This window comes from Pseudonaja textilis, chromosome 2 (genome assembly GCF_049901715.1).
Source record: "Pseudonaja textilis isolate UNSWEBS1 chromosome 2, rPseTex1.2, whole genome shotgun sequence".
Taxonomy (NCBI): domain Eukaryota; kingdom Metazoa; phylum Chordata; class Lepidosauria; order Squamata; family Elapidae; genus Pseudonaja; species Pseudonaja textilis.
This window is the reverse complement of record NC_141991.1, coordinates 1,180,989-1,208,254: the sequence shown is the minus strand read 5'-3', so window position 1 is coordinate 1,208,254 and position 27,266 is coordinate 1,180,989. Positions and strand designations below refer to the sequence as shown.

Below are 27,266 nucleotides of genomic sequence, written 5' to 3'. Positions count from 1 at the left end.
AGAACCACCCTAAAACTGCCAACCTTTCATTGCCCTCTTCATCTGCACTTAACAAAAGACCTTAATCTGCAGCAATGCCTTGAACTGCGGTGCCAGGAAAACCTCTCGTGATTTTTTTTACGCATAGCAAACTGCTGTTGAAGGTATAAAGCCGGCTTGGATGCTAACTGTCCAGAAGGGAGGGGAATTACTCTTCCAGACTTCTCCTGAGCTTGTAAAAGAAATAGGGGTGGTTGTCAGGTTGCAACACCAATTGACCCTGGAATATCCGTTGCTAAGCAGGGATGGGGCACCAATAAGAAATACCAGGCGTGGTAGATAAACTGGGAAGTAAGAGAAAATAAAATTTCAGAAGAGACAAGCGACAGTTTTAAAAGGTTCGCTGCTTTGCAGAGGCGGGTTTTCAGGAGTTATCCCGCACGCTCCCCCCGCCACCCGCGAGGAAAAAGTGGCTGGAACCAAGGCAGGTATAGAGGATTGAGATTGAACAGGTTGAAAGGATAGAGTAGTGGATTGCTAGAGAGGTTGCAAAGGAGAGGAGGCACAGGGCAGGGGAACTTCCTCTTCCGGCTCAGCCACGGGAGGCTGGTGGCGTCGGCGGAGCCTCTTGTGCTGCTTGGAGGGTCGAAGCGGCTCCTGGGAGGTGAGTGAAGGGCAGGTCGGAGGAGAAGTCGGGAGCAAGTCCGGCCCTTTGGCTTCCTCCACGGTGCATGAAGCAGCGAAGGGACAAGAATGGAAAGATATGGGCTTCTGCATATTCTTTCCCTCCCCGGATTTTATTATCCTTTTGCTGCATGATTTAAAATTGCTCCCTGTAATTTTCTGCTGGGAGCTTTAAAAAAAAAACACCATTTATTTCGTATTTCTTAAACCCGCATTTTAAGCACCAGCTTCCACGTCCTTCTTGATTCCTTGTGACGTGGCTGACCTGGGGTTTTCCTGGCAAGCGAGGAGCTTCATGGGCAAAGCGGAGGATGCTTTGTGTCCCGACTAGGAGTTGGGCACCGTTTCCTCTATTAGCGTCCCCTCCCCTTTCTGAACTAAGATCAAAAGAATTGGAGCGAATGCACTTTGGGACATTTTGCACACTGGATACGCATAGATTGTCTGAATGAATTCATAGGTGTGTGTATTTCGATGCTCATATGTGTGAATACATGAGTGTATTTACCCAAGCCAAAAAATTACCCTCTAATATTACACCATACATCTGCTTGAGGAGGGAGCTGGGACTAGAAGATCTCCAAGGTCCCTTTCAACTCTATTCTGCTTGACTGGTTGATTGAAAAAGAGATCTTGCATCAATATTTAAACTTGGATCTTGTTAGGCTTCTGTCTGCCAAATAAATCATCATTAATATTAAACACTAAAATAGAATTTTAGTCTTTGTGTTTTCATGCTAATATATGAGATGGGAATTTTTTTTCCTGCTTTCACATCACTGGTGGGATTCAAATAATTTTAACAACTGGTTCTCTGCCCTAATGACTGGGTGGGCATGGCCAACTTGATTGGTTTCACCCTTAGGAAATTTCTTCTTAGTCCAATTCACAATAAAATAGCACTGTTCCAATATTTAGAATAGAATAACAGAATTGGAAAGGACTTTGGAGGTCTTCTAATCCCACCTCCTGCTGTGGCAATAAACCCTACACCACTTCAGACAAATTATTATCCAATCTCTTCTTAAAAACTTCCAATGTTGGAGCATTTACAACTTCTGGATGCAAGTTGTTCCACTGATTGATTAATTCTGTCCGGAAACTTGAGTGGCTCCTACAAAAATGAGGGAGTCAATCTAGTTTCTAAAGCACCAAAAGGCACAAGAGGAAACAATGGATGGAAACTAACCAAAAAGAGAAGCAACTAAGGAGAAATTTCATAAGGGTGAGACTAGTCAACCAATGAAATAGGTCTGTGATGGCAAACCTATGGCATCTGTACCAGAAGTGACATACAGAGCCATCTCTGCAGGCATGCAGGTCATTGCTCCAGCACAGATGCACTGCACATGTGTGGATGACTCCTGCCAGCCAGCTGATTTTTAGGTATCTGCTGTGCATGAGCAGGAGGTGAAGCACAGGGGGTCCCGCACACACGTGCAGTGGGATCCTGCACGCATGCACAGGGGGAGCGGGGAGCAAGTGTATTGCATTATGCGTGCATGCACACATTTGGCGCGCGATGACAAGGTTAGCCATCACTGAAATAGGTTGCCTTCAGAAGTTGTGGGTGCTCCATCAGTAGAGGCTTCCAAAAAGAGTGAGGGAAGTACACCCCAAAAGGACAGTGCCAGGGACCACTAAAACAATGCAGAAAACTTAAAACAGTCATTCCCCTTTTTAAAAAAAAGTCAATCCTAAAGCAAATGCAGCAGCTGAGAGGGAAACTAAGAGCAGCAGCTCATGCTAATTGAAAGCCTGGGCGTGCTGACAAAAGCCATTAACCCTTCCAACTCTATTATTCTATGTTCTAAATTGGGTGCTTTACAGCAGAAGCAATACAGCTGGCTGGACCACACATGCATTAAATTCACAGCCTGTATCATCAAGCAGCATCATTGTCCCCTCCTGTATCTTTTCCCCCAGGAAGAAACAAGAAGTAGCCAACACTGCAGCAGCTATAAAAGGTCTTGGGGAACTCCAGGGAGTATCAGCTGATCACAGAACTGTTACTTAATGCTCTATAATGAAAGTGTTTGTAATCTTGTCCTTCTTCCTGAAGGGAAGAGGTTAATCCCATCCCTAGATGGATGATTAATCGGTTTTCCTGCCGTAATCCTGTTAGTTTCTGTTGTTTATTGACTTGATTCAGCATGTGTTGGCTTCATTTCAGCTGCAACTGTTAAGTGGTTCTTGCTGTCTGCCTGGAGCTATTAACTGAAAGGAGAGAGAGGGATAAAAAAGCTCTCGCACTTTATTTTCAGCCAGTTCGCACAACTGCATAAGCAATTAACTAATAGTTCGGGTGAATCAGTGACAACCAACTGAATCCCACCCTTGTTTCACATGTCCTGCAGTCATTTTTCAACAATAATGAAACTAATCCATTTATATTAATCTTACAGAGAGAGAGAGGATGCCAAGAAGAGCACGCTGGACAACAGAGAACGAGAAGCAGCAAAATAAACAATCAAAATATTTTCCAATTCCTCTGGAAATTTTAAAAACTCTTCCTCAACAGATGACAGACGACAGAAAGAATAACAAGAAGTTTTGCACTGGAAAAGATATAACATATGGAACTGAAAAAGACATTTAATGAGAAACCAAGGTTAATTTTTAAAGGAAAAGTGAGGAATAACTGGAAGTCAATGCGAAGAAAAATGTTCCATGCATAGCCCAAACTGGCAGCAAATAATTAAAGCCTTTGGTGAATGCTTGAATGGCTTGAATGAAACAACCACCAGGCAGGAGATCAGAAATATTTTTCGCCTCCTCAAGTATCTCCAAAAAACCCACAGGCTGCCTTTTTTGGAAAAAACAAAGATGGCAGATCACATTTGATTGATGCATAAGCTGATCTACCCTGTGAACAGCCATATAGATGTTTGAAGTTCAGCAGAAGCTTTACTCAGAACAGGTCTCTCGTGACTTGTGGAAGGACCCATACTGAAGAGAAACTACCAGTGCTCCTCATCTGACAAAAGATTTAGCATGCACACCAACCTGTTGATACACAAAAACACTCACAATGGGGAGAAACCATATGAGTGTCTGTATTGTGGGAAAAGTTTTCTGCATAATTCCAAGCTGGTGATACACCAGAGGACACACACGGGAGAGAAACCATATGAGTGTCCAGATTGTGGGAAAAGGTTCAGTCATAATTCGAACCTGGTAATACACCGGAGGACTCACACGGGAGAAAAACCATATGAGTGTCCAGATTGTGGGAAAAGTTTCCAGCAGAATTCTAAACTTGTGGTACACCAGAGGACTCACACAGGAGAGAAACCATATAAGTGTCCAGATTGTGGGAAAGGTTTCAATTGGAATTCCGAATTGGAAGTACACCACAGGACTCACACTGGAGAAAAACCATATGAGTGTCCGGATTGTGGGAAATGTTTCAGTCGGAATTCCCACCTGGTGGAACACCAGAGGGCTCACACAGGAGAGAAACCATATGAGTGTCCCGATTGTGGAAAACGTTTCCAGCAGAATTCAAACTTGGTGATACACCAAAGGACTCACACGGGAGAGAAACCATATGAGTGTCCCGATTGTGGAAAAAGGTTCAAGCAGAATTCCAAGCTGGTAGTACACCAGAGGACTCACACAGGAGAGAAACCATATAAGTGTCCCGATTGTGGGAAAGGTTTCACTCAGAATGCCAACCTGGTGATACATCAGAGGACTCACACGGGCGAGAAACCATTTGAATGTCCTGATTGTGGAAAAGGTTTCAATTGCAATTCTGACCTGATGGTACACAAAAGGACTCACACAGGAGAAAAACCGTTTGAGTGTCTGGAGTGTGGGAAAACTTTCATTCAAAATTCCCACCTTGTGGAACACCGCAGGACTCACACAGGAGAGAAACCATATAAGTGTCCAGATTGTGGGAAAGGTTTCTATAGGAATTTCCATATGATAGTACACCAGAGGTCCCATACGGGAGAAAAACCATATAAGTGTCTGTTTTGTGGGAAAGGTTTCAGTCAGAATTCCTATCTGGTTAAACACCACAGGACTCACACAGGAGAAAAACCATATGAGTGTCCTGATTGTGGAAAAGGTTTCAATTGCAATTCTGACATGGTGGTACACCAGAGAATTCACACAGGAGAAAAACCATATGAGTGTCCTGAATGTGGGAAAAGTTTCATTCGGAATTCTGGCTTGGTGATACACTGGAGGACTCACACAGGGGAGAAACCATATGAGTGTCCAGATTGTGGGAAAGCTTTCAGTATCAGGTCTAGCCTTGTAAATCATGTAAGGTTACACACAGGGGAGAAACCATTCAAATGCCCAGATTGTGGGCAGTGTTTCACCCAGAATTCCTCTCTTACTGCACACAAGAAATTCCATATCAAGCAAAATTTGATGTGTGTGGAGGAATCTTGAATTTCGTTTCTCTACTCTCTTTGGAAGCCCAGTTGAGAAATTAAACATTCAGTTTCTTGCCTTAATTGTTTTTAGTCAAACATGTCTTAGTATCAAAAATGAGGGAGGAGATCTGAGCTTCCTTTCTCTGGAGTTGTGCAGTTGTTCCCTTTCACAGAGTCGAGGGGAATTTCCATGCTGGGCCAGAGAAAAGGTGCTCAGATCTCTATTAGGCATGTTTGCCACCTTGAGTTGTTTCTATATATAATAAAGGCAGGATATAGATACGTAGGTATGCATGCATGTATTTTTGTTAAGAAATTGTGTATGTCAGCCCAACCCAATGTGACTCCTGATGGCTTACAGCAATAAAACCTCAATACAGAAACCAATACACCACTTATATAGCAAATAGCAAAATACAAAGCCTCCACATTTGGCATACTCCCACACCATTGCATTCCCCACCATCCAGTCACAGCTGGAGAGGCTTCTTGAATGAGAAGGAAAAGGAGAAAAACAAAATAGAGTTGATCTTCAAAAAGCACCTTTGGGACTATTATGGCCTGGATGCCTGGGAATCTCCATAGAGTTTTAACTATCTTTATTCCGAACCTTTACATTTCTCTAATCCTAATCTCCATATGTACCTAGTCTACTTTATACTCTGTCTCTCCCCGTCCTCTAGTTCTGTGATGGCGAACCTATGGCACACATGCCGGAAGTGGTTCATAGAGCCATCTCTCCCGGCGTGCCTGCCGTTGCCCATTGCTCCTCTGGGTTCTGGGGCACGCATGTGTGCCGGTCAGCTGGTCGCATGCGCAAGAGCACCAAAAACTGGTACAGCTGGGGAACTTCTCTCCTGGTTTCCTATTGCCCCTGTACATGTGCCGGGGAGCTTCTCTTTCGGTTTCCAGTGCGCCCCTACGAACCCATGCTCCTGTTTTGGCACTCGCTCCAAGAAAGGCTTGCCAACACTGCTCTGGTTAGTAGCTGTCTCCATCCATTTCCTATAATGTTCTGTGTGTCTTATCTTTCTGTCTGCTCCAGCAATGGCAATAGTATTTAGACTTATATATTGCTTCACAATGTTTTACAGCCCTCTCTAAGCAGTTTTCAGAGTCAGCATATTGTCCCCAATAATCTGGGGCTTCATTTTTTCCAAACTTGGAAGAATGGAAGACTGAGTCAACCTTGAGCCTGGTGAAATACCATAGTCTTTCCCTGTTGGCTTGGATTTCTCTCAGGAATGGACTTCAGGCCAGGATCCATTTTTAAGAAGGGTTTTCTTCTGGTTAGCTGAGGGGACACAATTCCCAAACAGGAATGCGTATAAGAGTTACCTGATAGAAAAAAGGAGGGAAGGCATAACAATGAGGTGTTTTTCCTAGTTTCTTGTTTGTGGCTTACATTCTATTGTTTTTATGTGTTTTGAATATTAAATTTCTAATTTAAAAATGAGTGTCAAGCAGAAACTTTTTTGTGTCTGCCATTCATTTTACAGTGCTTTCAAACATTTCTTTGAAAAGTGTGAGTTTTGTTTACCAAATATAGACAGTCGCTTTCCGGGTGCTCTTTTTCTAGGCCCTGTTGGGTATATGTCTCACTCATTTAGACTTAATGCAGATTTTCATGCTAAGGAAATTACAGAAGCACATGGCAATTTGCAGACTTAAAATCCTAGACAGCCCTGGCCAGGAGTGAAGCTAGTTCCCTTGGAGGCTCTGACCTGCTGGTGCTTCCATCTCCTAAATCTTGGGGAGCCAAAGGAAATCAGTCATAACATTTTACTATGTGGAAAGGTTTTTGAGGGGACTGAGAGGCAACAATTAAAGCGCAGGACACTTTCGATCAGCTTTCCAGAAACTAGTGCCCTCCAAATATTTTGGCCAAGCTGCCTGGGTACACTCAATGCTGGAATCTTAAACCCTCTGGAAATTGGGAAGGCTGTTCAGAGGAATTCTGTCCTCTAGTGAGATTTGGGCCCTGCAAGAATGCAGGTGGAAAAATAATACCTCCTATCTAGATGGGTTTGGAAGCAATGTGGGTGGGGCCTTCAAGGTTTTTTTTCCTGTATTTCATTCTTCTATTAATCTAATGAAGGTGGCAATCATTTAAGGCTGCACATAGAAACAAGACCTTGATCAAATTTTATAATGTAGCACTGGGTAATCTTGTGAAGCTAAGCAGGGTCAGGTGTTGTAATGACAGGCAGTCGAGGTGTTTGATCATGATCAACTGAATCATGATGAACTTTATTGGAGTCTAGTCTTGCATTTATACACATTTTCAGTAATCCTCCAACATTGGTTAACTTTGGTTATTGCTTAACTTTCGTTACTGTTTAGCATAGTAATTAACACAATTTTTATCTCTAGTTAAAGTTTAACATATGTTTATCTCTCTCTAATCCTCCTTTACATTAGTGACTTTGTTTGCCTGAGTTGTATTTGCATTGCAAACATTCATAACCTGAGGTTTGCCATCAGATAGGAACATTCCTGCAATTACAACTCTACAGTCAGGCTTCACTCTTTAAGCTTCTGTCCATTGCAAAGGTAGTTTGGGAGAGTTTTCCTGCATCCCCAAGATGAACAACTGGCTGGAATAGTCTTCAGTGATCCACATGGGTGGTGCTTTTTGTCCCTGCCTGATGGCACATTGTGTTCCCCCCAAGGATGCTGTCCCTTGGTTTAGTTCCTTCAAAACAAGCTCCTGGCTCAGTGGCAGTGATGATGAGGTTGTCCTTACTAGACCCCAAAGGACAGATCAAGACTGTCCTGGAGAAAAGTAATGGTTGTGGCTAAGAGTGGAAAACGGCACTTCATTTAAAAAAATCTTTAAAACATTGGACAGAGATAGCCTATCTTCAGCCTTGTGTCACTAGGTAGAGCTCTATAACAACCCATTCGCCTAGAAAATTGCCAATCCAATAGCTGCACCAGTGGTGGCTGAAATCCAACATCCAACTGGAGGGGAAAGGAGTTGAAACGGAATATTGCTAGAAAGGATGTCGAGGACAAGGGCAGAGGAACTTCCTCTTCCAGCTTACCCACAGGATGTTGGAGGGTTGCAGTTGTGTTCTTCTCAGGGCCAAAGCAGCAGCTGGAAGGTGAATTGAGCATAGGTCAGAAAAGAAGCCAGGGCAAGTAGAGCTGTTTGGTTTGCTCCACAAACAGCAAGTAGGCTGAACGTTGCCATATTTTTTTTAATCTTCCCAAATGTTTCTACGATTATGCTGCCTGATTTTAAAATGCTGCCTGTCATCTTCTGCTGGAAAATAGGCAACACTAATCTTTAAAGGCCTGGAGAGTAAAATTTAAAGGCCTTGACACTAAAACATATGAAGGACAGTTGCAGGAGTTAGGTATGACCAGTCTAGAGAAAAGAACGACTAGGGGTGACGTGATAGCAGTATTCCAGTAATTGAAGGGCTGCCTCAAACTTGTTTTCTAAAGCACCAGAAGGAAAGACGAGAAACGATGGATGGAAGCTCATCAAGTTGAGAACCAACCTAGAAACAAGAAGAAGCAGAACATGTCACCAATGGAACAGCTTGCCTTCCAAAGCTGTAGATACTTCATCATTGGAAAAGACTTGGACAAAAGCCACCTGTCTGAAATGGTACAGGGCACAGGTGTCAAACTTGATCATGTCAGGGGCTGGATTATGACAAATCACAACATTTTTTTGCTTTTGCAAAGCCAGGGTGGGCATGGCCTTTGCATGACATATTCTTATGCATAGCAAAGTGCTTTTGAAAGGCATAAAGCCTTCCTGGATGCTAACTGTCCTGAAGGGAGAGGAATGACTCTTTCAGCCCTCTCTTGAGCTTGGAAAAGAAATAGGGGTGGTTCTCAGGTTGCAACACTAATTGGCCCCAGAATATCCATTGATAACCAAGGATGGGGCACCAATGAGGAATATTAGGCGTGATAGCTAAATTGGGAAGTAAGAGAAAATAAAATTTCAGAAGAGACAAGCTACAGTTTTAAAAGGTTTGCTGCTTTGCAGAGGTGGGTTTTCAGGAGTAATTCTGCACACTCCCCCCACCTACCCCCAGGAAAAAGTGGCTGAAACCAAGAGAGGTGCACTTTCTCCCTTCTTATTTTTACGTCATTTCTAGCCCCCTGCCTCCCCGAAAAGGGTGCTTTTCTTTGGCTTAGTTGCCGCTTCTGGCAAACGGAAGTTTCGGGCTCAGCTCCAGGGACAAGGAGTGTCCTCTTGAGGGACCTGAAAGAAAAGGTTTGGGGATGGATCCTCAAGAGAGAAAAGCTACCGATGAGCTCGATGGGAGTCAAATAGGACTTGATGGCACTTAAGGAAGCCCGGAAGCAATGAGAACACCTTTAAATGCCTTCAGGTAGAATGAGCATGTTCTTCCGTCTTATGTCTCTAGATGGCGCTACAGAGAAATTACACGCGGTAAACCGGCGACTGAGTTATTCTAGGGAAAGGGGAAAGGATGAGATAGAACGGGTCGAAAAGATAGAGTACTGGATTGCTAGAGAGGTTGTAAAGGGGCGGAGGCGAAAGGCACACGGGAGGCTGATGGCGTCGGCGGAGCCTCTTGTGTTGCTTGGATGGTCGAAGCGGCTCCTGGAAGGTGAGTGGAGGGCAGGTCGGAGGAGAAGCCGGGAGCAAGTCGGGCCCTTTGAGTTCCTCCACGGCCTGGAAGCAGCGAAGGGACAGGGCTGAAAAGATGTGGGCTGCTGTTGTATATCCTTTCTGTCCCCAAATTTTATTATCCTTATGCTGCATCATTTAAAACTGCCCGTGATTTTCTGCTGAGAGATGTGGGAGATTGAAAGAAATATTTATATATTTATCATATTTCTGTTCATTTTCCTCACCCTTCATTTTAGTGACCCGGGGTTTTCTTGGCAAGCGAGGTGCTTAATAGGCAAAACGGATGCTTTGTATCTCGAGTAGGAGTTGATCACCGTTTCCTCTATTAGCGTCCCCCCCCCTTTTGAATTTAGATCAAAGAATTAGAGCGAATGCAGTTTGGGACATTTTGCACAACGGAACACGCCTAGATTGTCTACATCCATTCATAGGTGTGTGTTTCTGTGTTCATATGTGTGTATAGCCAAAAATTTAAGTGTAATGTTATACCCTGATATGATGAAGCAAGATCCCTTTCAACTCTATTCTGATTGACTGATTGAAAAAGAGAATTTTATGATGGTGGTGATATTTGAATATGGATCTTGTTAGCCTTCTGTATGCCAAAATCAATCATAATTAACATTAGGGGTTAAAATAGAATTTTTTTAGTTTGTTTTTTCATGCTAATATTTGGGATGAGGTTTTTTTCTTGCTTTCACATGTCCTGCAGCCATTTTTCAACAATAATGAAACTAATCCATTTATATTAATCTTACAGAGAGAGAGGATGCCAAGAACAGCACTCCGGATAACAGAGAATGAGAAGCAGCATTAAAGTGCAAAATAAAGAATCAAAATATTTTCCAATTCCTCTGGAAATTTTTAAAACTCTTCCTCCTCAACAAATCAGGGAAAGAATAACAACAAAAGAAATTTTGAGCTGGAAAAAATAGAGCACATGGAACTGAAAAAAAACATTTAATGAGAAATCAAGGAGGTTAATTTTTAAATAAAGAAAAAGTGAGGAGCAACTTGAAGTCAGTGCGAAGAAAAAGGTTCCATGTATAGCCAAAGTTGGCAGGCATTAATTAAAGCTTTGAGGAAGGAAAGAATGGCTTGAACTAAACAACCACCAGGCAAGCGATCCAAAATATTTTTCTCTACCTCAAAGATCCCCAAACCCCTCACAGACTACGTATTTTGGAAAAAACAAAGATGGCAGATCACATTTGATTGATGAATAAGCTGATGTACCCTGTGAACAGCCATATAGATGTTTGGAGTTCAGCAGAAGCTTTACTCAGAACAGGTCTCTCGTGACTCGTGGAAGGACCCATACTGAAGAGAAACTACCAGTGCTCCTCATCTGACAAAAGATTTAGCATGCACACCAATCTGCTGATACACAAAAACACTCACAATGGGGAGAAACCATATGAGTGTCTATATTGTGGGAAAAGTTTTCTGCATAATTCCAAGCTGGTGATACACCAGAGGACACACACGGGAGAGAAACCATATGAGTGTCCAGATTGTGGGAAAAGGTTCAGTCAGAATTCAAACCTGATGATTCACCGGAGGACTCACACTGGAGAAAAACCATATGAGTGTCCGGATTGTGGGAAAAGTTTCCAGCAGAATTCTAAGCTTGTGATACATCAGAGGACTCACACGGGAGAGAAACCATATAAGTGTCCAAATTGTGGGAAAGGTTTCAATTGGAATTCCGAGTTGGAAATACACCAGAGGACTCACACTGGAGAAAAACCATATGAATGTCCGGACTGTGGGAAATGTTTCAGTCGGAATTCCCACCTGGTGGAACACCAGAGGATTCATACAGGAGAGAAACCATATGAGTGTCCAGATTGTGGAAAAAGTTTCCAGAAGAATTCCAAGTTGGTGTTACACCAGAGGACACACACAGGAGAGAAACCATATGAGTGTCCCGATTGTGGGAAAAGTTTCAAGCAGAATTCCAAGCTGGTGATACACCAGAGGAGTCACACAGGAGAGAAACCGTATGAGTGTCCTGATTGTGGGAAAAGTTTCAGTCAGAATGCCAACCTGGTGATACATCAGAGGATGCATACTGGAGAGATACCATATGAGTGTCTGGATTGTGGGAAACTTTTTAGTAGGAATTCCAAACTGCTCACGCACCAGAGGATTCACACGGGAGAGAAACCATTTGAATGTCCTGATTGTGGAAAAGGTTTCAATTGGAATTCTGACCTGGTGATACACCAGAGGATTCACACAGGAGAAAAACCGTATGAATGTCTGGACTGTGGGAAAACTTTCATTCGAAATTCCCACCTTGTGCAACACCGTAGGACTCACACAGGAGAGAAACCATATAAGTGTCCAGATTGTGGGAAAGATTTCTATCGGAATTCCCACCTGATAGTACACCAGAGGTCTCACACAGGAGAGAAACCATATGAATGTCTGGATTGTGGTAAAAGTTTCAATTGGAATTCTACCCTAGTGATACACCAACGGACTCACACAGGAGAAAAACCATATGAATGTCTCGAGTGCGGGAAAAGTTTCATTAGAAATTCCGACTTGGTGATACACCAGAGAATTCACACAGGGGAGAAACTGTATCAGTGTCCGGATTGTGGAAAAAGTTTCAGTCAGAATTCTCATCTGATGTTACACCAGAGGTCTCACACGGGAGAGAAACCATATGAGTGTCTATTTTGTGGGAAAGGTTTCAGTCAGAATTCCTATCTGGTTAAACACCAGAGAATTCACACAGGAGAAAAACCATATGAGTGTCCTGAATGTGGGAAAAGTTTCATTCGGAATTCTGGCTTAGTGATACACTGGAGGACTCACACAGGGGAGAAACCATATGAGTGTCCAGATTGTGGGAAAGATTTCAGTATCAGGTCTAGCCTTATAAATCATGTAAGGTTACACACCGGGGAGAAACCATTCAAATGCCCAGATTGTGGACAATGTTTCACACAAAATTCCTCTCTTACTGCACACAAGAAATTCCATATGAAGCAAAATTTGATGTGTGTGGAGGAATCTTGAATTTTGTTTCTCTTTTCTCTTTGGAAGCCGAGTTGAGAAATTTACCATTTAATTTTTTGCCTCATTCTTTTTAGGCAAAAATATTTTAGTATCAAACATGAGGGAGGAGATCTGAGCTTCTTTTCTCTAGGGTTGTGTGGTTGTTCCCTTTCACTGCATCAAGCTGGGCCAGAGAAAAGGCGGTTAGATTTCCATTAATTATGTTTGCCACCTTGTGTTATTTCTACATATAATTAAGGTGGGATATTCTCCCAACCTAGCAGTTCGAATCACGTAGAAAAAGGTAGGAAGATAGTGACCACTTTGGTGGGAAGGTAACCTTCAGTGTTTAGTCACGCCAGCCTCATGACTATGGAGACAATATTGGCTCTTCCGCTAAGAAACTGAGATGAGCATTGCCAGAAACTAGCACGCATGTGTGGAGGAACCTTACGTTTACCTTATGTATGTATGTATTTTTATTTATTAAGAAATGTTGTATGGCTGCCCAAATCAATGTGACTCCAAATGGCTTACAGCAATAAAACCTTAATACAGAAATCAATAAACCACATATATAGCCAATAGCAAAATACAAACTCTTTGACATTTGGCATACTCCCACACCATTGCATTCCCCACCAGACTGAAAAGGGCCCAGGTGTCTTTCCTCCTGCACAGCCCTTTCTCCAGGTGGCAAAGTCAGAGCCACAAGCAGAGGGCGAGTTGAAGTCCCAGGCTGCCAACCTTTCATTGCCCTCTTCAGCTGCAGTTAGAAATGATCTGAATCTGCAGCAATGCCTTGAGCTGCTCTGCTAGGAAAACCTGTCGTGATTTTATTATGCATAGAAAAAACTGCTGTTGAAGGCATAAAGCCATCAGGATGCCAACTGTCCAGAAGGAGAGAAATTATTCTTCCAGTCCTCTCCTGACATGGAAAAGAAATAGGGGTGGTTCTTGGGTAGCACCAGCAATTGGTGCTAGAGGTGCTTTATCAGGAGGCAACTGGAATTTCAGGTTTTTCTTTGAAGACATTTCAGTTATCATTCAAGACACTTCAGCTCTGACTGGAGTGGTTTTCTATTCCTTGCAAATAAGCTTGCCATTTGCATTCTTTTGGAGAGTCTTGGAGGCCACCTGGAGGTTTATCTGTGTCCTCAGTGTCACGTGAGTCATGCAAATGGGCGTGGAGCCTTCATGGCCACATGATGTTTTTTGTCCTGTGTCCCTTTGTTGTTCAAGACAGGTGCAGGCTGTTGGAGATGACTCTGTTGTCCGCATTTCAAAATGAAGTGAAATGCTTCCTTTCGTTTTTCTGGAAATCCATTGATATCATGACTTGGTTGACTGAGAATCTATATAGACAATTCAGGCTAGACTTTGAATTGCTAAGAAGGGATGGAGGACCAATAGGATATACCAGTGGTGGCTAACCTTTTGGGGTTTTTGTGGCAAAAATTGTGCATGCGCTCACATGCCAGCACCCAGAAGGCAATGCATGCCCCATGCCACCCCCTTGCCTGCACTGTGCCTCCCAGCTGATTTTTGGCCTCCCAGAGGCTTGAGGACAGCTTCAGCAGCCCCTGTAGGCTGAAAAATAGGCCTGTTTTGTCACTTCCGGTATTACAGGAAGTGATGAAACAGGCCTATTTTTCGGCCTGCAAAGTCCGCAGAAGCTGTTCTCAAGCCTCTGGGTGACCGAAATTCAGCTGGGAAGCGCGCGCATGCGCAGTGAGGTAAGTTTGCCTGCGGCTTGCGTGCCGGTACAAATGGCTTTGCGTGCCACATGTGGTACATATGCCATAAGGTACGCCATCATGGGGGTATACCATGCTGGTTAGCTAAACATGGAAGGAAAAGAAACTAAAACCCCAGCAGAGACAAGGCGTCAAGCTTCTCTAAGTTGCAGAGGCATGTTTTCAGGAGCTATCCTGCACGCATGTGCGCACACACACACACACACACACACACACACACACACACAAAAGAAAAGCTATAGAAACCAAAGGAGGTGCTCTCCCTATGTGCACCTCATTTCTAGACTCCCATCAGCCCCCAAAAGGAAGGTCTTTCATTTAGTTGTCGCTTCTGGCAAAAAAAATAATAATAATACTGGGCACTTATATTGACAGCAGCTAGACTGGCTTTCGCACAATGCTGGAAACATACTCCACCAGAGGAAATGATTATTCAGAAAATATCAAGCTTTCCTTTCCTTTCTCTAATCTCATCTAAGCTTCCTTTTTTGGCGCAGTGCAGGATGTCCCTTTCACGGAGTGAAGGGGATCTGCCATTGCTGGACCAGAGAAAGCGAGTTTGGAGCCCTGTTAGCTATGTTTTCCACATTACTTATTTCCAAATATAATACAGGGGGATATAAACACGTATATATGTATCTGTATGTATGTATATGTATACCACAATAGTTTAGGGTCTCTTGCTTGAGCAAGGGGTTGGTCTAGAAGACCTCCAAGATCCCTTCCAACTTTGTTATTCTGTTCTATTCTGTATTTTTACTTAGCATGAAAAATGAAAATGTACAGTATATGGCAGCCCAAGTAATGGTGACTCTGCATGGTTTACAGCAATAAAACCTTAATACAAAACCCAATAAATGCCATATATTGCAAAATGCAAAACCTCCACATTTAAAATGTACTTGCCTTGCAAATGCAGCACACTTCTATCAAGATCGATGGCATTTGGATGGTCTGGGAATTCCAAAAAGGTGATTCTTGCTTTTGTTCCAATCAGAGGTTAACCAGGCCTCCTGGCCTTACTAACTACATTCATGCCTGGTGCTATTCCTTCTCCAATCTGGCAATCTTTCTCCTTGAAAGGAGTTAAATTGGAGAAAATGGCAGGATTAGCGGGAAATAAATTTGATAATTAAATTTGCAGAATGTTTGAAGGAACTTGCACAAGGACAGCCAAAAGTGCATCCATTTGGGGGATTCATCTTTTTCCTCTGATTTGTTTAAATACTTATGTAACCATTTTATAACAAACCCTGACTGACTCCCAATCAATAATCAACTTAAAAACCATATTAAAACCAAATGCATAAAAACAAAAACCTTATTTAAATTCAAGATTCTGATATGCGGTCCTCTCTTCTTATTAACCCAGTGCTTAGCTGAAAAGCTAGAGCTTTCTTCCTTTACGGATGACCAGGAGGATAAAGGCCTGCCAAACTTCAGGGAGAAGAGTGTTTCATAGGAAAGAGTCTGCAATGGAAAAGGCTCACTTCCTAGCTCCTATCAGATGGCAATATTTAAGGGAAGGGGCTAGGAGCGTAGCCACCCTATCTGACCTGGTAGAACAGATGGATGCAAGAACAATAAAGGTGGGACAATCGTGTGATGCCCTGGTGGCTCAGTGGTTAGAGTGCAGTATCGCCAGCTGACTGCCCACAGCCTTGGAGTTCAGTCCTGACTGGGCTCAAAATTGACTCAGTCTTCCATCCTTCTGAGATTGGTAAAACGAGGACCCATATTTTGGGGGACAATATTCTGACACTGTAGAAGGCATAAAGCCACCCAGGATGGTAACTGTCCAGAAGGGAGGGGAATTACTCTTCCAGCCCTTTCTTGAGTTTGGAAGAGAAATAGGGGTGGTGCAACACCAATCGGCCCCCGGATGATCCATTGATAACCAAGGATGGGGCCCTAATAAGAAATACCAGGCTTGATAGCTAAATTGGGAAGTAAGAGAAAATAAAATCCCAGAAGAGACAAGCTACAGTCTTAACAGATTTGCTGTTTTGCAGAGGCAGGTTCTCAGGAGTTACCCTGCACACACACATCCCAAGAGGAAAAAGTGTCTGGAACCAAGGGAGGTGCAGTTTCTCTTTTCCTATTTGCATGTCATTTCTAGACTCCCACCCACCCCCCAAAAGCAGCTTTCCTGGCATACAAAGCTTCGGGCTCATGGGACAAGCAGTGCCCTCTCCGGGGGACCAGAAAGAAAAAAAATTGGGATGGATCCTCCGGGGCAAAAGCTACTGATGAACTCGATGGGAGTCAAATAGGAAGAGATTGACACTTAAGGAAGCCCGGAATCAATGGGAACATCTTCAAACTCCTTTAGGCTAGAACGAGCGTGTTCTTCCGCCTTATGTCGCTAGATGGCGCGCTACAGAGAAACAACACGGTAAAGCGGCGACTGAGCAGAAGCTGAGCTTTAACGGGTTGAAACGATAGATTGGTGAATTGCTAGAGAGGATGTAGAGGGCAGAGGAACTTCCTCTTCCGGCTCATCACCCCACGGGAGGGTGATGGCGTCGGCGGAGCCTCTTGTGCTGCTCGGGTGGGTCGAAGCGGCTCCTGGGAGGTGAGTGGAGGGCAGGTCGGAGGAGAAGCCGGGAGCAAGTCGGGCTCTTTGGGTTCTTCCACGGCGGGGAAGCAGGAGAGGAAGCAACGAGGCTGAAACGTGTGGGCTGCTGCTGCATATTCAGCCCCTCCGGGGCTGCAGGACTTAAAACTCCTGCCTGAGATTTTCTGCTGGGAGCTTTAAAAAAAAAGACCATTTATTTCGTATTTCTTAAACCCGCATTTTAAGCACCAGCTTCCACGTCCCTCTTGATTCCTTGTGACGTGGCTGACCTGGGGTTTTCCTGGCAAGCGAGGAGCTTCGTGGGCAAAGTGGAGGATGCTTTGTGTCCCGACTAGGAGTCGGGCACCGTTTCCTCTATTAGCATCCCCTCCCCTCCCTCCTCTGAACTAAGATCAAAGAACTGGAGCGAATGCACTTTGGGACATTTTGCACACCAAGATACGCATAGATTGCATACATTCATAGGTGTGTGTTTCTGTGCTAATATATGAATATATGAGTGTATTTGCCCAAGCCAAAATATTTCCTCCCCATTTTTTTATTCTTTAAACATCTCTTTGAGTGAACAATGTGATCCCAGGTTTACATATCTCATAATTACACTTTCAGCTTTCTTATCCAGTTTCATACCATATCATTACCTATTCCGTTTTTGTTTTAATATGTTTTATCACTTCATGTTTCTGGACCATTTCTGGACAGAAAAAAAAGTGTCATCCTAAAATATATTATCCAATATTTATCCCCTTTCAATGTCAATTTAATCTTGCCACCTATTTTTATTTTATATATTCTCCCCTTTTTATTCCATTAAACCCAATATATAACAAATTAAAAATAATAAAAAGAAAAAAAACACATATCAAGATAGCGATTTTTAGTTACTACATCCTATGTTAACTACAATGATCTCCTATTTACTATTATATATGCATATATTTCTTTTTCTGCCAATATGGTCCTACATGGTATTCTTTCCCTATTACATAATAAATCATATGTTTATTCCAAAAGCATTTATATAACCAATTGTAAATATTAATAACAGTATTATAATTTTTGATTTCCATGCTCTATTCATTCTCTTCGTCACCTTACTAATTATTATCTAATTTATTTTAAATTCTTATGTAATATTATAATCATTTTTAATTTTCATACTTTTTATTCTTCCAATTACACTTATATGGCAAATTATATTTTTTATTTCATTCCCATTTAGTCCATTATATAAAATTAATAGCAATACCATCATTTTGGTTTCTCTTACTCCACATTCACTTTCCTCACCACAAAATTGTGTCTTAAATAGAATTCTTTTTTAAAAAAATAAACTATTAAATTTTACAGTTAAAATATAGAGGTAACACATACAGAGAGATTGCGAAAGGAAAGAAAAACAGAAAAAAGGGTAAATAATTAAAAACGATTACATTTTTAACAGTTTGTGGTTTCTTATTTTTCTCATCATTTTGTGGCATATTTGCAATTAATCTTTAGTGTGAATATCTAATTACTACAATTGTCACTCCTCCTCATTTACAATTTATTAATATTATTATTATACGGTCTATCTTCGGTCTATCCACTCATACCGACAGTTCCAACTCACATAGTACTCTGATAGTTCTTTATTATTTAGTCCTAGACTTAGTTTATCCATTTCTGTGGATTATCCAATTATGTTTTCCTGGGAGGAGGGGGAAAGTGAGAATTAAGAAACTTTGTAACACTGCCAACTAGAGGCTTGAAAATATTTTACTTGGAGAGAACTGTGAAAGACTTCTTCTCAAGGACATTTTAACTTGATAAGATAGAGGGAAGAGCGCGGCAGAATATTATTACAGGTGCTCTTCTGGACTTCTATCAACAATTTAATATTTGAGGTTTGGCTTTGAAGCTTGAGAAGAGAAGAGAAGAGAGTCATAACAAGAGCCTTGGACAATTAAACAAAGTGCAGTGTGTTGTTTCTTTTTTTTATCTTTTTTTAGTTCCGCTACCCCTCCTTACCAGCATTACTGTAAACTTTTATTTTAGCAATATTTTTATTCTTACCTTTTATTTTAAAGGGGAAGCCTTAGAATCTCTCATTTTTATTTTTATTTTTTTTCCCTTTTCCATTGGGATTTTTGCTTTTTCCATCTATGCTCTTGGATTATTTTGGTTCCCTTTTTTTTTTTAATTGAGATTTTCTAACTGGATTAAGGTGTGAAGAACCTGAAGAAATCTTTCTTTTGCTTTGTTCTTTTTTATCATTATTATTATTGGGTTTTCTCCTTTTTATTTTTATTCTTTATTGTGGATTAAAAAAGAATTTTCCTTTGTCATTAGGTGCCAGTCTTACATCAGTTTTCACTTTCCACCTTTTTGTTTCTGCTTTTTTAAAGCTTGTATTGACTGCTAATTTACAATCATTAGCTACTATTTCTTTAAATTATAATCAATTCCAGCATTTTAATCAATGCCTAATTAAATGCCAATTTCTGTGTAGTCATTCAATTCAAATTCTCAACCTACTATAATCTTTCCTGAGTAATATCACTTCCGTTTAGAACTTTATATCTTTTCCAAGTCCAATTTCTTTGCCTTTACCAATTTTCCTCTTTCTTTCAAATCGCTGCTTCTACAATTGTTAACGAGGACTCTTTTTTCAATTTTCCAGGGTTACCTTTTAAAATTCTGAATATTCACCTGGTCCACACATCATTCACCACTCACCACTCCTGCACACACTTAGTTCCCGGATAGCTTCCTGTCTTCGAGGCAGCCATTAAAGACTGCCGCTACAGCCTGTCTTCAGGGGGAATGTTCCTAACCAAAAAGGAGTGATGCATACGCCATACAACGGCTTGAGGAGGGAGCTGGACTAGAAGGCATCCAAGGTCCCTTTCAACTCTATTCTGATTGATTGAAAAAGAGAATATTATGATGGCATCGATATTTGAACTTGGGTTTTGTTACGCCTCTATATGCCAAATCAATCATAATTAATATTAGAGGTTAAAATAGAAGTTTTGTGTTTCTTTTTTCATGCTAATATATGTGACGGGGCGGGGGTTTCCCTCCGCTACTTTCACATGTCCTGCAGCCAGTTTAAACAATAATGAAACTAACCCATTTATATTAATCTTACAGAGAGAGAGGATGCCAAGAAGAGCACACTGGACAACAGAGAATGAGGAGCAGCATTATAGTGCAAAATAAGCCATTATACAAAATATTTTCCAGTTCCACTGGAAAGTTTAAAAACTCAGCAGACAAGGGAAAGAGACAAGGGAAAGAGTTAACAAGTACAAAGTTTTGAGCTGGAAAAAGTAGAGCACCCCTAACTGAAGAAAAATATTAAATGAGAAATCAAGGACGATAATATTTAAAGAAAGAAAAAGTGAGGAACAAGTTGAAGTCAGTAGGAAGAAAAAGGTTCCATGTATAGCCAAAATTGGCAGGCATTAATAAAAGCCTTTGAGGAAGGAAAGAGTGGCTTGAATTAAATAACCACCAGGCAAGAGATCAGAAATATTTTTCTCTGCCTCAAGGATCCAAACATAACAGTGTTGGGAAAACCCCCACAGAGTGCCTAATGTGGGAAAAACACAGATTACAGATCACATCTGATCATACACAACAGGATACACCCAATGAAAAAACATATAAATGTTTGGATTGTGGCAAAACCTTTTCTCGGAAAAGCTTCCTCGTGATTCATGCAAGAACACATACTGGAGAGAAGCCCTACCATTGCTCTCAATGTAGCAAAAGATTTACCACTCATTCCAATCTGGTGAATCATGAGAGGACTCACACTGGTGAGAAACTCTTTGAATGTCCTGTTTGTGGGAAAAGTTTCAGTCAAAATTCCCACCTGGTAGAACACCAGACAACACACACAGGAGAGAAACCGTATAAATGTCCTGTTTGTGGGAAAGGTTTCAGTCGGAATGCCTCCCTTATAGAACACCAGAGGACTCACACAGGAGAAAAACCATATGAGTGCCCAGATTGTGGGAAAAGTTTCAAGCGTAATTACTATCTGAAGAGACACAAGAGCACTCATACGGGTGAGAAGCCATATGAGTGTCCAGATTGTGGGAAAAGTTTCAATCACAAATCCCACTTGGTGAAACACCAGACCACACATACAGGAGAAAAACTGTATTGTTTAGATTGTGGGAGAGGTTTTACTTGCAATTCTGACCTGGTGATACACCAGAGGACTCACACAGGGAAAAAACCGTATGAGTGCCTGAATTGTGGGAAAAGTTTCAGTTGGAATTCCTCCCTTATAGAACACCAGATGACTCATACAGGAGAGAGACCATATGAGTGTCCAGATTGTGGGAAAAGCTTCATTAATAAGTCTTACCTAGTGATACACAAGAGGTTCCACACAGGAAAGAAATCATATGAGTGTGCAGATTGTGGGAAAAGTTTCAGTCGGAATTCCTCCCTTATACAACATCAGAGGACTCACACAGGAGAGAAACCATACGAGTGTGCAGATTGTGGGAAAAGTTTCAGTCGGAATTCCTCCCTTATAGAACATCAGAGGACTCACACAGGAAAAAAACTGTATGAGTGCCCAAATTGTGGGAAAAGTTTCAGTCGGTATTCCTCCTTAATAGAACACCAGATGACTCATACAGGAGAGAAACCATATGAGTGTCCAGATTGTGGGAAAAGCTTCATTAATAAGTCTTACCTAGTGATACACAAGAGGTCCCACACAGGAGAGAAACCATACGAGTGTGCAGATTGTGGGAAAAGTTTCAGTCGGAATTCCTCCCTTATAGAACATCAGAGGACTCACACAGGAGAGAAACCATATGAGTGTCCAGTTTGTGGGAAAAGTTTCAAGCGTAATTACCATTTGGAGAGACACAAGAGCACTCACACGGGTGAGAAACCATATGAGTGTCTGGATTGTGGGAAATGTTTCAAGCGTAATTCCCATCTGGGGAGACACCAGAGGATTCACACAGGAGAGAAACCATATGAGTGTCCAGATTGTGGGAAAACATTCAGTCAGAGTTCCAACCTGGTGATACACAAGAGGACTCACACAGGAGAGAAACCGTATGAGTGTCCGGATTGTGGGAAAGATTTCACTTATAGGACTAGCCTTCTAAATCACGTAAGGTTACACATAGGAGAATAACCATTCAAATGTCCGGATTGTGGACAGTGTTTAGAGAAATCTTGAATTTTTTTTTGTTTCTTACTGAAAGCCCAGCTGAGAAATTGTTAATTTAATTTCTTACATGATTCTTTTTAGTCAAGCATCCGTCATTATTACACATGAGGGAGGATATCTGAGCTTCCTTAGTTCGGCACAATGCGTTCGTTCCGTTTCACAGAGTCAAGGGGAACTGCCATTGCTGGGTCAGAGAAAGCGGGTTTGGAGTTCTATTAAGTATGTTTGTTGAGTTGAGTTATTTCTGTTGAGGTAATTTCCCGTTAGGAGAATGATTGCATACAGGGAGACATATTTGAGAGAAGTGTTTGAATAATACACAGCACACAGATACACTGTACAGTAAATGTAGGGTTTTTTTACTTTCGATAAAGGTTTAAGCAAAGTTCAAAAAGTCATTCACAGGTTAAGATCAGTCAGTTTTCAGTCCAGGGATAATCCAATAACAAAGTCCAGTGTCAAAAAACAGTTCAGTAACAGGCTTACATCAAATCCAAGAATAGCAGTCGAGGAACGGCAATACTCTCCAACAGAAGGAAACAGACTCACTCACACTCTCTTCAGAGACTAAGACTAAGATTAAGACAACCCAGGTTTCTGGATCCATTTTATGGCCGTTTGAGAAACCATGCCCAATTACACTTTTACATTTTCTTAAAGATACAGTATTAAAATGTCTATCCTGGTTTATATATTTCCAACCCAAATCACTGTTAGGTGACTTATATTCCTAACAATTTCTACATATAATACGGGGGATATAAACCTGTATGTATGTATTTTTACTTAGCATGAAAATTTATATGGCAGCCAAACTCATGGTGACTGCACAATAGAACCTTAATACAGACTCCAGCAATAAAACCTTAATACACAAACGAATAACCCCATATATATTTCAAATGGCAAAATGCAAAGGCACCACATTTAACATGTATTAATAAATGTAGAGACCTTCATTTGCCTCAAGCCACTTGCCTCAAGCCACTTGCCTCAGCAAATTCATTCATTTCTTCTTCCACTGATTTATTTAAAATATTTTTATGTAGCTTCCCGTGTTAGAACCAACTCTGGCTGGCTCCCAATCAATAATTAACTTTAAAACTGTATTAAAACCAAATGCATAAAAACAAAAACCTGGTTTCGATCCACCTTCTGATGTGCAGTCCTCACTGCTGCTTCTCCCAATGTTTAGGGGAAAAGCTAGTTTTTATTTGCTTTATGGAGCACTAGGAGGGTAAAGGCCTGCCAAATTTAAGAGGGAAGAGTGTCTCCTACGGCAGGAGCTGCAACAGGCTGCAACAGGCAAGGCTCTCTTCCTAGCTCCTATCTGAAAAATAAAGGGGAGAAAATAATGACAGGTGCCCTGTTGGCTCAGTGGTTAGGATGCCAATTGCCGGCTGACTCTCCCACAGCCTGGAATCTGGTCCTGGTATGTCTCAAAGTTGACTCAGCCTACTGTCACTCTGAGATCCGTAAAATGAGGACCCAGATTGTTGGGGACGATGTGCTGACACTGTAAACCGAGAGTGTTCAAAGCATAGTGTGGTATATAAGTGGCATGTAGGTCTGATTGCTATTGCTATAATAAAGAGCTTTAAAGATGATGAGCTTGAATTCCACCTTAAACGAATCCTGTGTAGCTCTCACCTCAAAGATATTGCAAGGGCAACTTAGGGGCCTCCATGATTGTGTACGCTGTTGTGTTCTGCACCAGTTGAAGTTTCTAGTGGTTCACTTCAGGGATTCAAACAGGAGGCGGCCAAGGCAAGAGTGACCCCCGCTTTGCAATGCATCCCGGTCCAGGAAAGGGCACAATTGGTCCACGAGAAGAATCTTGTGTGCAAAGCCCCTCCCCAGGTATGGTCTCCTCTAGTAAGAATTGTGAGCACGGGAGGAGTTCCAGTTTGTGCACCAGGTCAGCCACCAAAGGGGATCACATGACCTCAGGACACTACAACTGTCACAAAGGTAAGTGAATTGCCCAGGGTCTGAATTTTGATCATGTGACAATACTCCGGTGGCCTTTAAGTGTGAATCATGGTCATGTCTCTTTTTTTCAATGACACTGTAACTTCAAATGGTCGCTAAATGAAGTACATTGAGGAGTACTTGGATATGACAGGATGGATGGCCTCCCCTAGCAGTTTCATGTAGATGTTAAACCATGTTGCTTACTGAGGGCAATCTTGGCAGTTCCAGCTGCAAGAGCACAGAGGGAAAAATAATATCTAGAGGGGTTTGGAAGCGATGTGGGTGGGCATTTCAAGGTTTCCTCTTGTATTTCATTCTTCTATTAAAGGGATATGAAGCTGGTAAGGCTGCACATAGAAACAAGAGTTTTATCAACTTTTATGATGCAGCATCTGGGTAATCTTGTGAAGGTAAGTAGGGTGAAGCATCAGTCTTCAAGCTTCCCTCAGTCGTAAATATCTATTTCATCTCACTCTCATCTTTCTCCCTATCTCCCTTTCTCATCTCTCTGTTTTTTTTGCTGATGTCCTTTCTTTCGGTGCTTTTTAGCATATGTTTTAAATCAAGAGTCATTTCAGGTTCTCAGATAAATGAAGTTCTTTCGTCCCCCTGTTGTGGCTCCCTGTCGGATTATCCCACCACTGGCTGGACCCCGCCCTTTGCCCTCCCCTCCCCTCACTGCTCGACTACTACCCTGAGAACAGAAGGGCGACGGCAGCCCATGGAGACTCGCTCCGTATTCAAGAGCGGGAGTGAGGCACCCCTCTACTTACCTCTTTTTCTGGCCCTCGGTGCTGTGCGCATCTCGCGCTAAGTTTAAGTGTGCTGCGCAAAGCGCTGTAAGAGCAGCGAGCAGGCCATGGAGGCGGTGAGAAGAATATGGGGAGACCAGTGGTTATTCTGCCGAACCGGTGTGAGAACTGGTTCGCTCCCACGATTAGTGCTGGGCCCTCCCACCCGCTCCGGCTCTATACTGGTCTTTATTTCCCGCTTTTCAACCTCGGCTGCTTTGCGCGACACAGCAGATTGTCGCGTGTCAGCTGTTGAAGACACAGGGAGGGCGCGGGATTGCAGGAGGTTAGTAGCAAACCCTCTGTGCGCATCCAAAGCAGACATTTGCCAAGACAGGTTTCGAGGAGTTATACTGCACTGCATCACCCCCAGACTAAAAACGCGGCAACAATCTTCACCAGCCCAAAAGGGAGGTGCGCTTTCAGGTTGCCTGCTATGCCTCATTTCCCACCCACCCCGACTCTTTTCTTTGGTTTAGTTGGAGAAATGAGTGCATTCTCAAGAGACCTAAAGGTCTAGCATAGATTATCATGGAGAACAGCTATTCCTGTGCTCGATGAATGAGACTTGATCAGTGGTGGCATTCAGGTGAGAACTGGTAGCAAGGATTTGGCGTGGGTAGTATGTGCTGGCTGGCCAGCCCCTGATATTTCCTCCCGACAATCAACTGTTCATTCATAAGTTGTGCGAGGATTTCATTTGATACACTGGAGGACTCACACAGGGGAGAAACCATATGAGTGTCCAGATTGTGGGAAAGCTTTCAGTATCAGGTCTAGCCTTGTAAATCATGTAAGGTTACACACCGGGGAGAAACCATTCAAATGCCCAGATTGTGGACAGTGTTTCACACAGAATTCCTCTCATCGCACACAAGAGATTCCATATGAAGCAAAATTTGATGTGTGTAGAGGAATCTTTAATTTCGTTTCTCTTCTCTCTTTGGAAGCCCAGTTGAGATATTTTAATTTCTTGCCTGAATCGTTTTTAGTCAAGCATATCTAGAAATGTATATGGCAGCCCAAGTAATGGTGACTCTGCACGGTTTACAGCAATAAAACCTTAATACAAAACCCAATAAACACCATATATTGCAAAATGCAAAACCTCCACATTTAAAATGTACTTGCCCTGCAAATGCAGCACGCTTCTATCAAGGTTGGTGGCATTCATGCCCGGTGCTATTCTCCAAACTGGTAATCTTTCTGCTTGGAGAAGTTAATAGCAGGATTAGCAGGAAATAAATTTGATAATTAAATTTGTAGAATGTTTGAAGGAACTTGCACAAGGACAGCTAAGAGGGCAGCCATTTTGGGGATTCATCTTTTTCCTCTGATTTGTTTAAATACTTATGTAACCATTTTATAACAAACCCTGACTGACTCCCAATCAATAATCAACTTAACAACCATATTAAAACCAAATGCACAAAAACAAAAACCTTATTTAAATTCAAGATTCTGATATGCAGTCCTCTCTTCTTATTAACCCTGTGCTTAGTGGAAAAGCTAGAGCTTTCTTCCTTTACGGATGACCAGAAGGATAAAGACCTGCCAAACTTCAGGGAGAAGAGTGTTTCATAGGAAAGAGTGCAATGGAAAAGGCTCACTTCCTAGCTCCTATCAGATGGCAATATTTAAGGGAAGGGGTTAGGAGCGTAGCCACCCTATCTGACCTGGTAGAACAGATGGATGCAAGAACAATAAAGGTGGGACAATCGTGTGATGCCCTAGTGGCTCAGTGGTTAGAGTGCAGTATTGCCAGCTGACTGCCCACAGCCTTGGAGTTCAGTCCTGACTGGGCTCAAAATTGACTCAGTCTTCCATCCTTCTGAGATTGATAAAACGAGGACCCATATTTTGGGGGACAATATTATGACACTGTAGAAAGCATAAAGCCACCCAGGATGGTAACTGTCCAGAAGGGAGGGGAATTACTCTTCCAGCCCTCTCTTGAGTTTGGAAAAGAAATAGCGGTGGTTCTCAGGTTGCAATGCCTACTGGCCCTCGGATGATCCATTGATAAACAAGGATGGGGCCCCAATAAGAATACCAGGCTTGATAGCTAAATTGGGAAGTAAGAGAAAATAAAATCCCAGAAGAGACAAGCTACAGTTTTAAAAGGTTTGCTGCTTTGCAGAGGCAGGTTCTCAGGAGTTATCCTGCACGCTCCACACCCCCACCCGAGGAAAAAGTGTCTGGAAGCAAGGGAGGTGCACTTTCTCATTTCCAACTGCACATCATTTCTAGACCCCCACCCACCCCCAAAAGCAGCTTGCCTG

General features: G+C 42.3%; 5 protein-coding genes across 11 annotated transcripts in view; all 5 read left to right on the top strand.

Moving 5' to 3' along the window:
- The window catches only part of LOC113454376 (uncharacterized), a 163,304-nt gene that overhangs the window by 76,172 nt on the left and 59,866 nt on the right, over positions 1-27,266 (top strand). The window contains exon 2 of the mRNA XM_087928254.1: positions 623-647. The gene's annotated coding sequence lies outside the window, so the exon portion shown is untranslated. The remainder of the gene's footprint in view (positions 1-622; positions 648-27,266) is intronic.
- Positions 554-5,440, top strand: LOC113454037 (uncharacterized). Of its 2 annotated transcripts, none has more exons than XM_087928270.1 (2): positions 554-643; positions 3,185-5,440. In XM_087928270.1, exon 2 carries the CDS (start codon positions 3,658-3,660, stop codon positions 5,071-5,073), a length of 1,416 nt encoding a protein of 471 aa, XP_087784396.1. In that variant the 5' UTR covers positions 554-643; positions 3,185-3,657; the 3' UTR covers positions 5,074-5,440. The 2 variants fall into 2 exon arrangements, with proteins under 2 accessions (XP_087784396.1, XP_087784395.1); XM_087928269.1 differs by having other exon boundaries at positions 574-643; positions 3,069-5,440.
- LOC113455146 (uncharacterized) lies at positions 583-27,250 on the top strand. Of its 6 annotated transcripts, none has more exons than XM_087928102.1 (3): positions 583-643; positions 10,442-12,587; positions 25,699-27,250. In XM_087928102.1, the coding sequence occupies exons 2-3, from the start codon at positions 11,047-11,049 to the stop codon at positions 25,988-25,990; spliced, it is 1,833 nt and encodes a 610-aa protein (XP_087784228.1). In that variant the 5' UTR covers positions 583-643; positions 10,442-11,046; the 3' UTR covers positions 25,991-27,250. The 6 variants fall into 6 exon arrangements, with proteins under 6 accessions (XP_087784228.1, XP_087784231.1, XP_087784233.1 ...); XM_087928103.1 differs by lacking the exon at positions 583-643 and adding an exon at positions 9,568-9,658; XM_087928104.1 differs by lacking the exon at positions 583-643 and adding an exon at positions 9,995-10,112.
- LOC113452270 (uncharacterized) overlaps positions 16,958-27,266 on the top strand; it is a 116,312-nt gene continuing 106,003 nt past the window's right edge. Inside the window, exon 1 of the mRNA XM_087928381.1 lies at positions 16,958-17,025. The gene's annotated coding sequence lies outside the window, so the exon portion shown is untranslated. The remainder of the gene's footprint in view (positions 17,026-27,266) is intronic.
- Positions 20,215-23,097, top strand: LOC113455103 (uncharacterized). The gene has a single exon (XM_087928221.1). It carries the CDS (start codon positions 20,609-20,611, stop codon positions 22,181-22,183), a length of 1,575 nt encoding a protein of 524 aa, XP_087784347.1. The 5' UTR covers positions 20,215-20,608; the 3' UTR covers positions 22,184-23,097.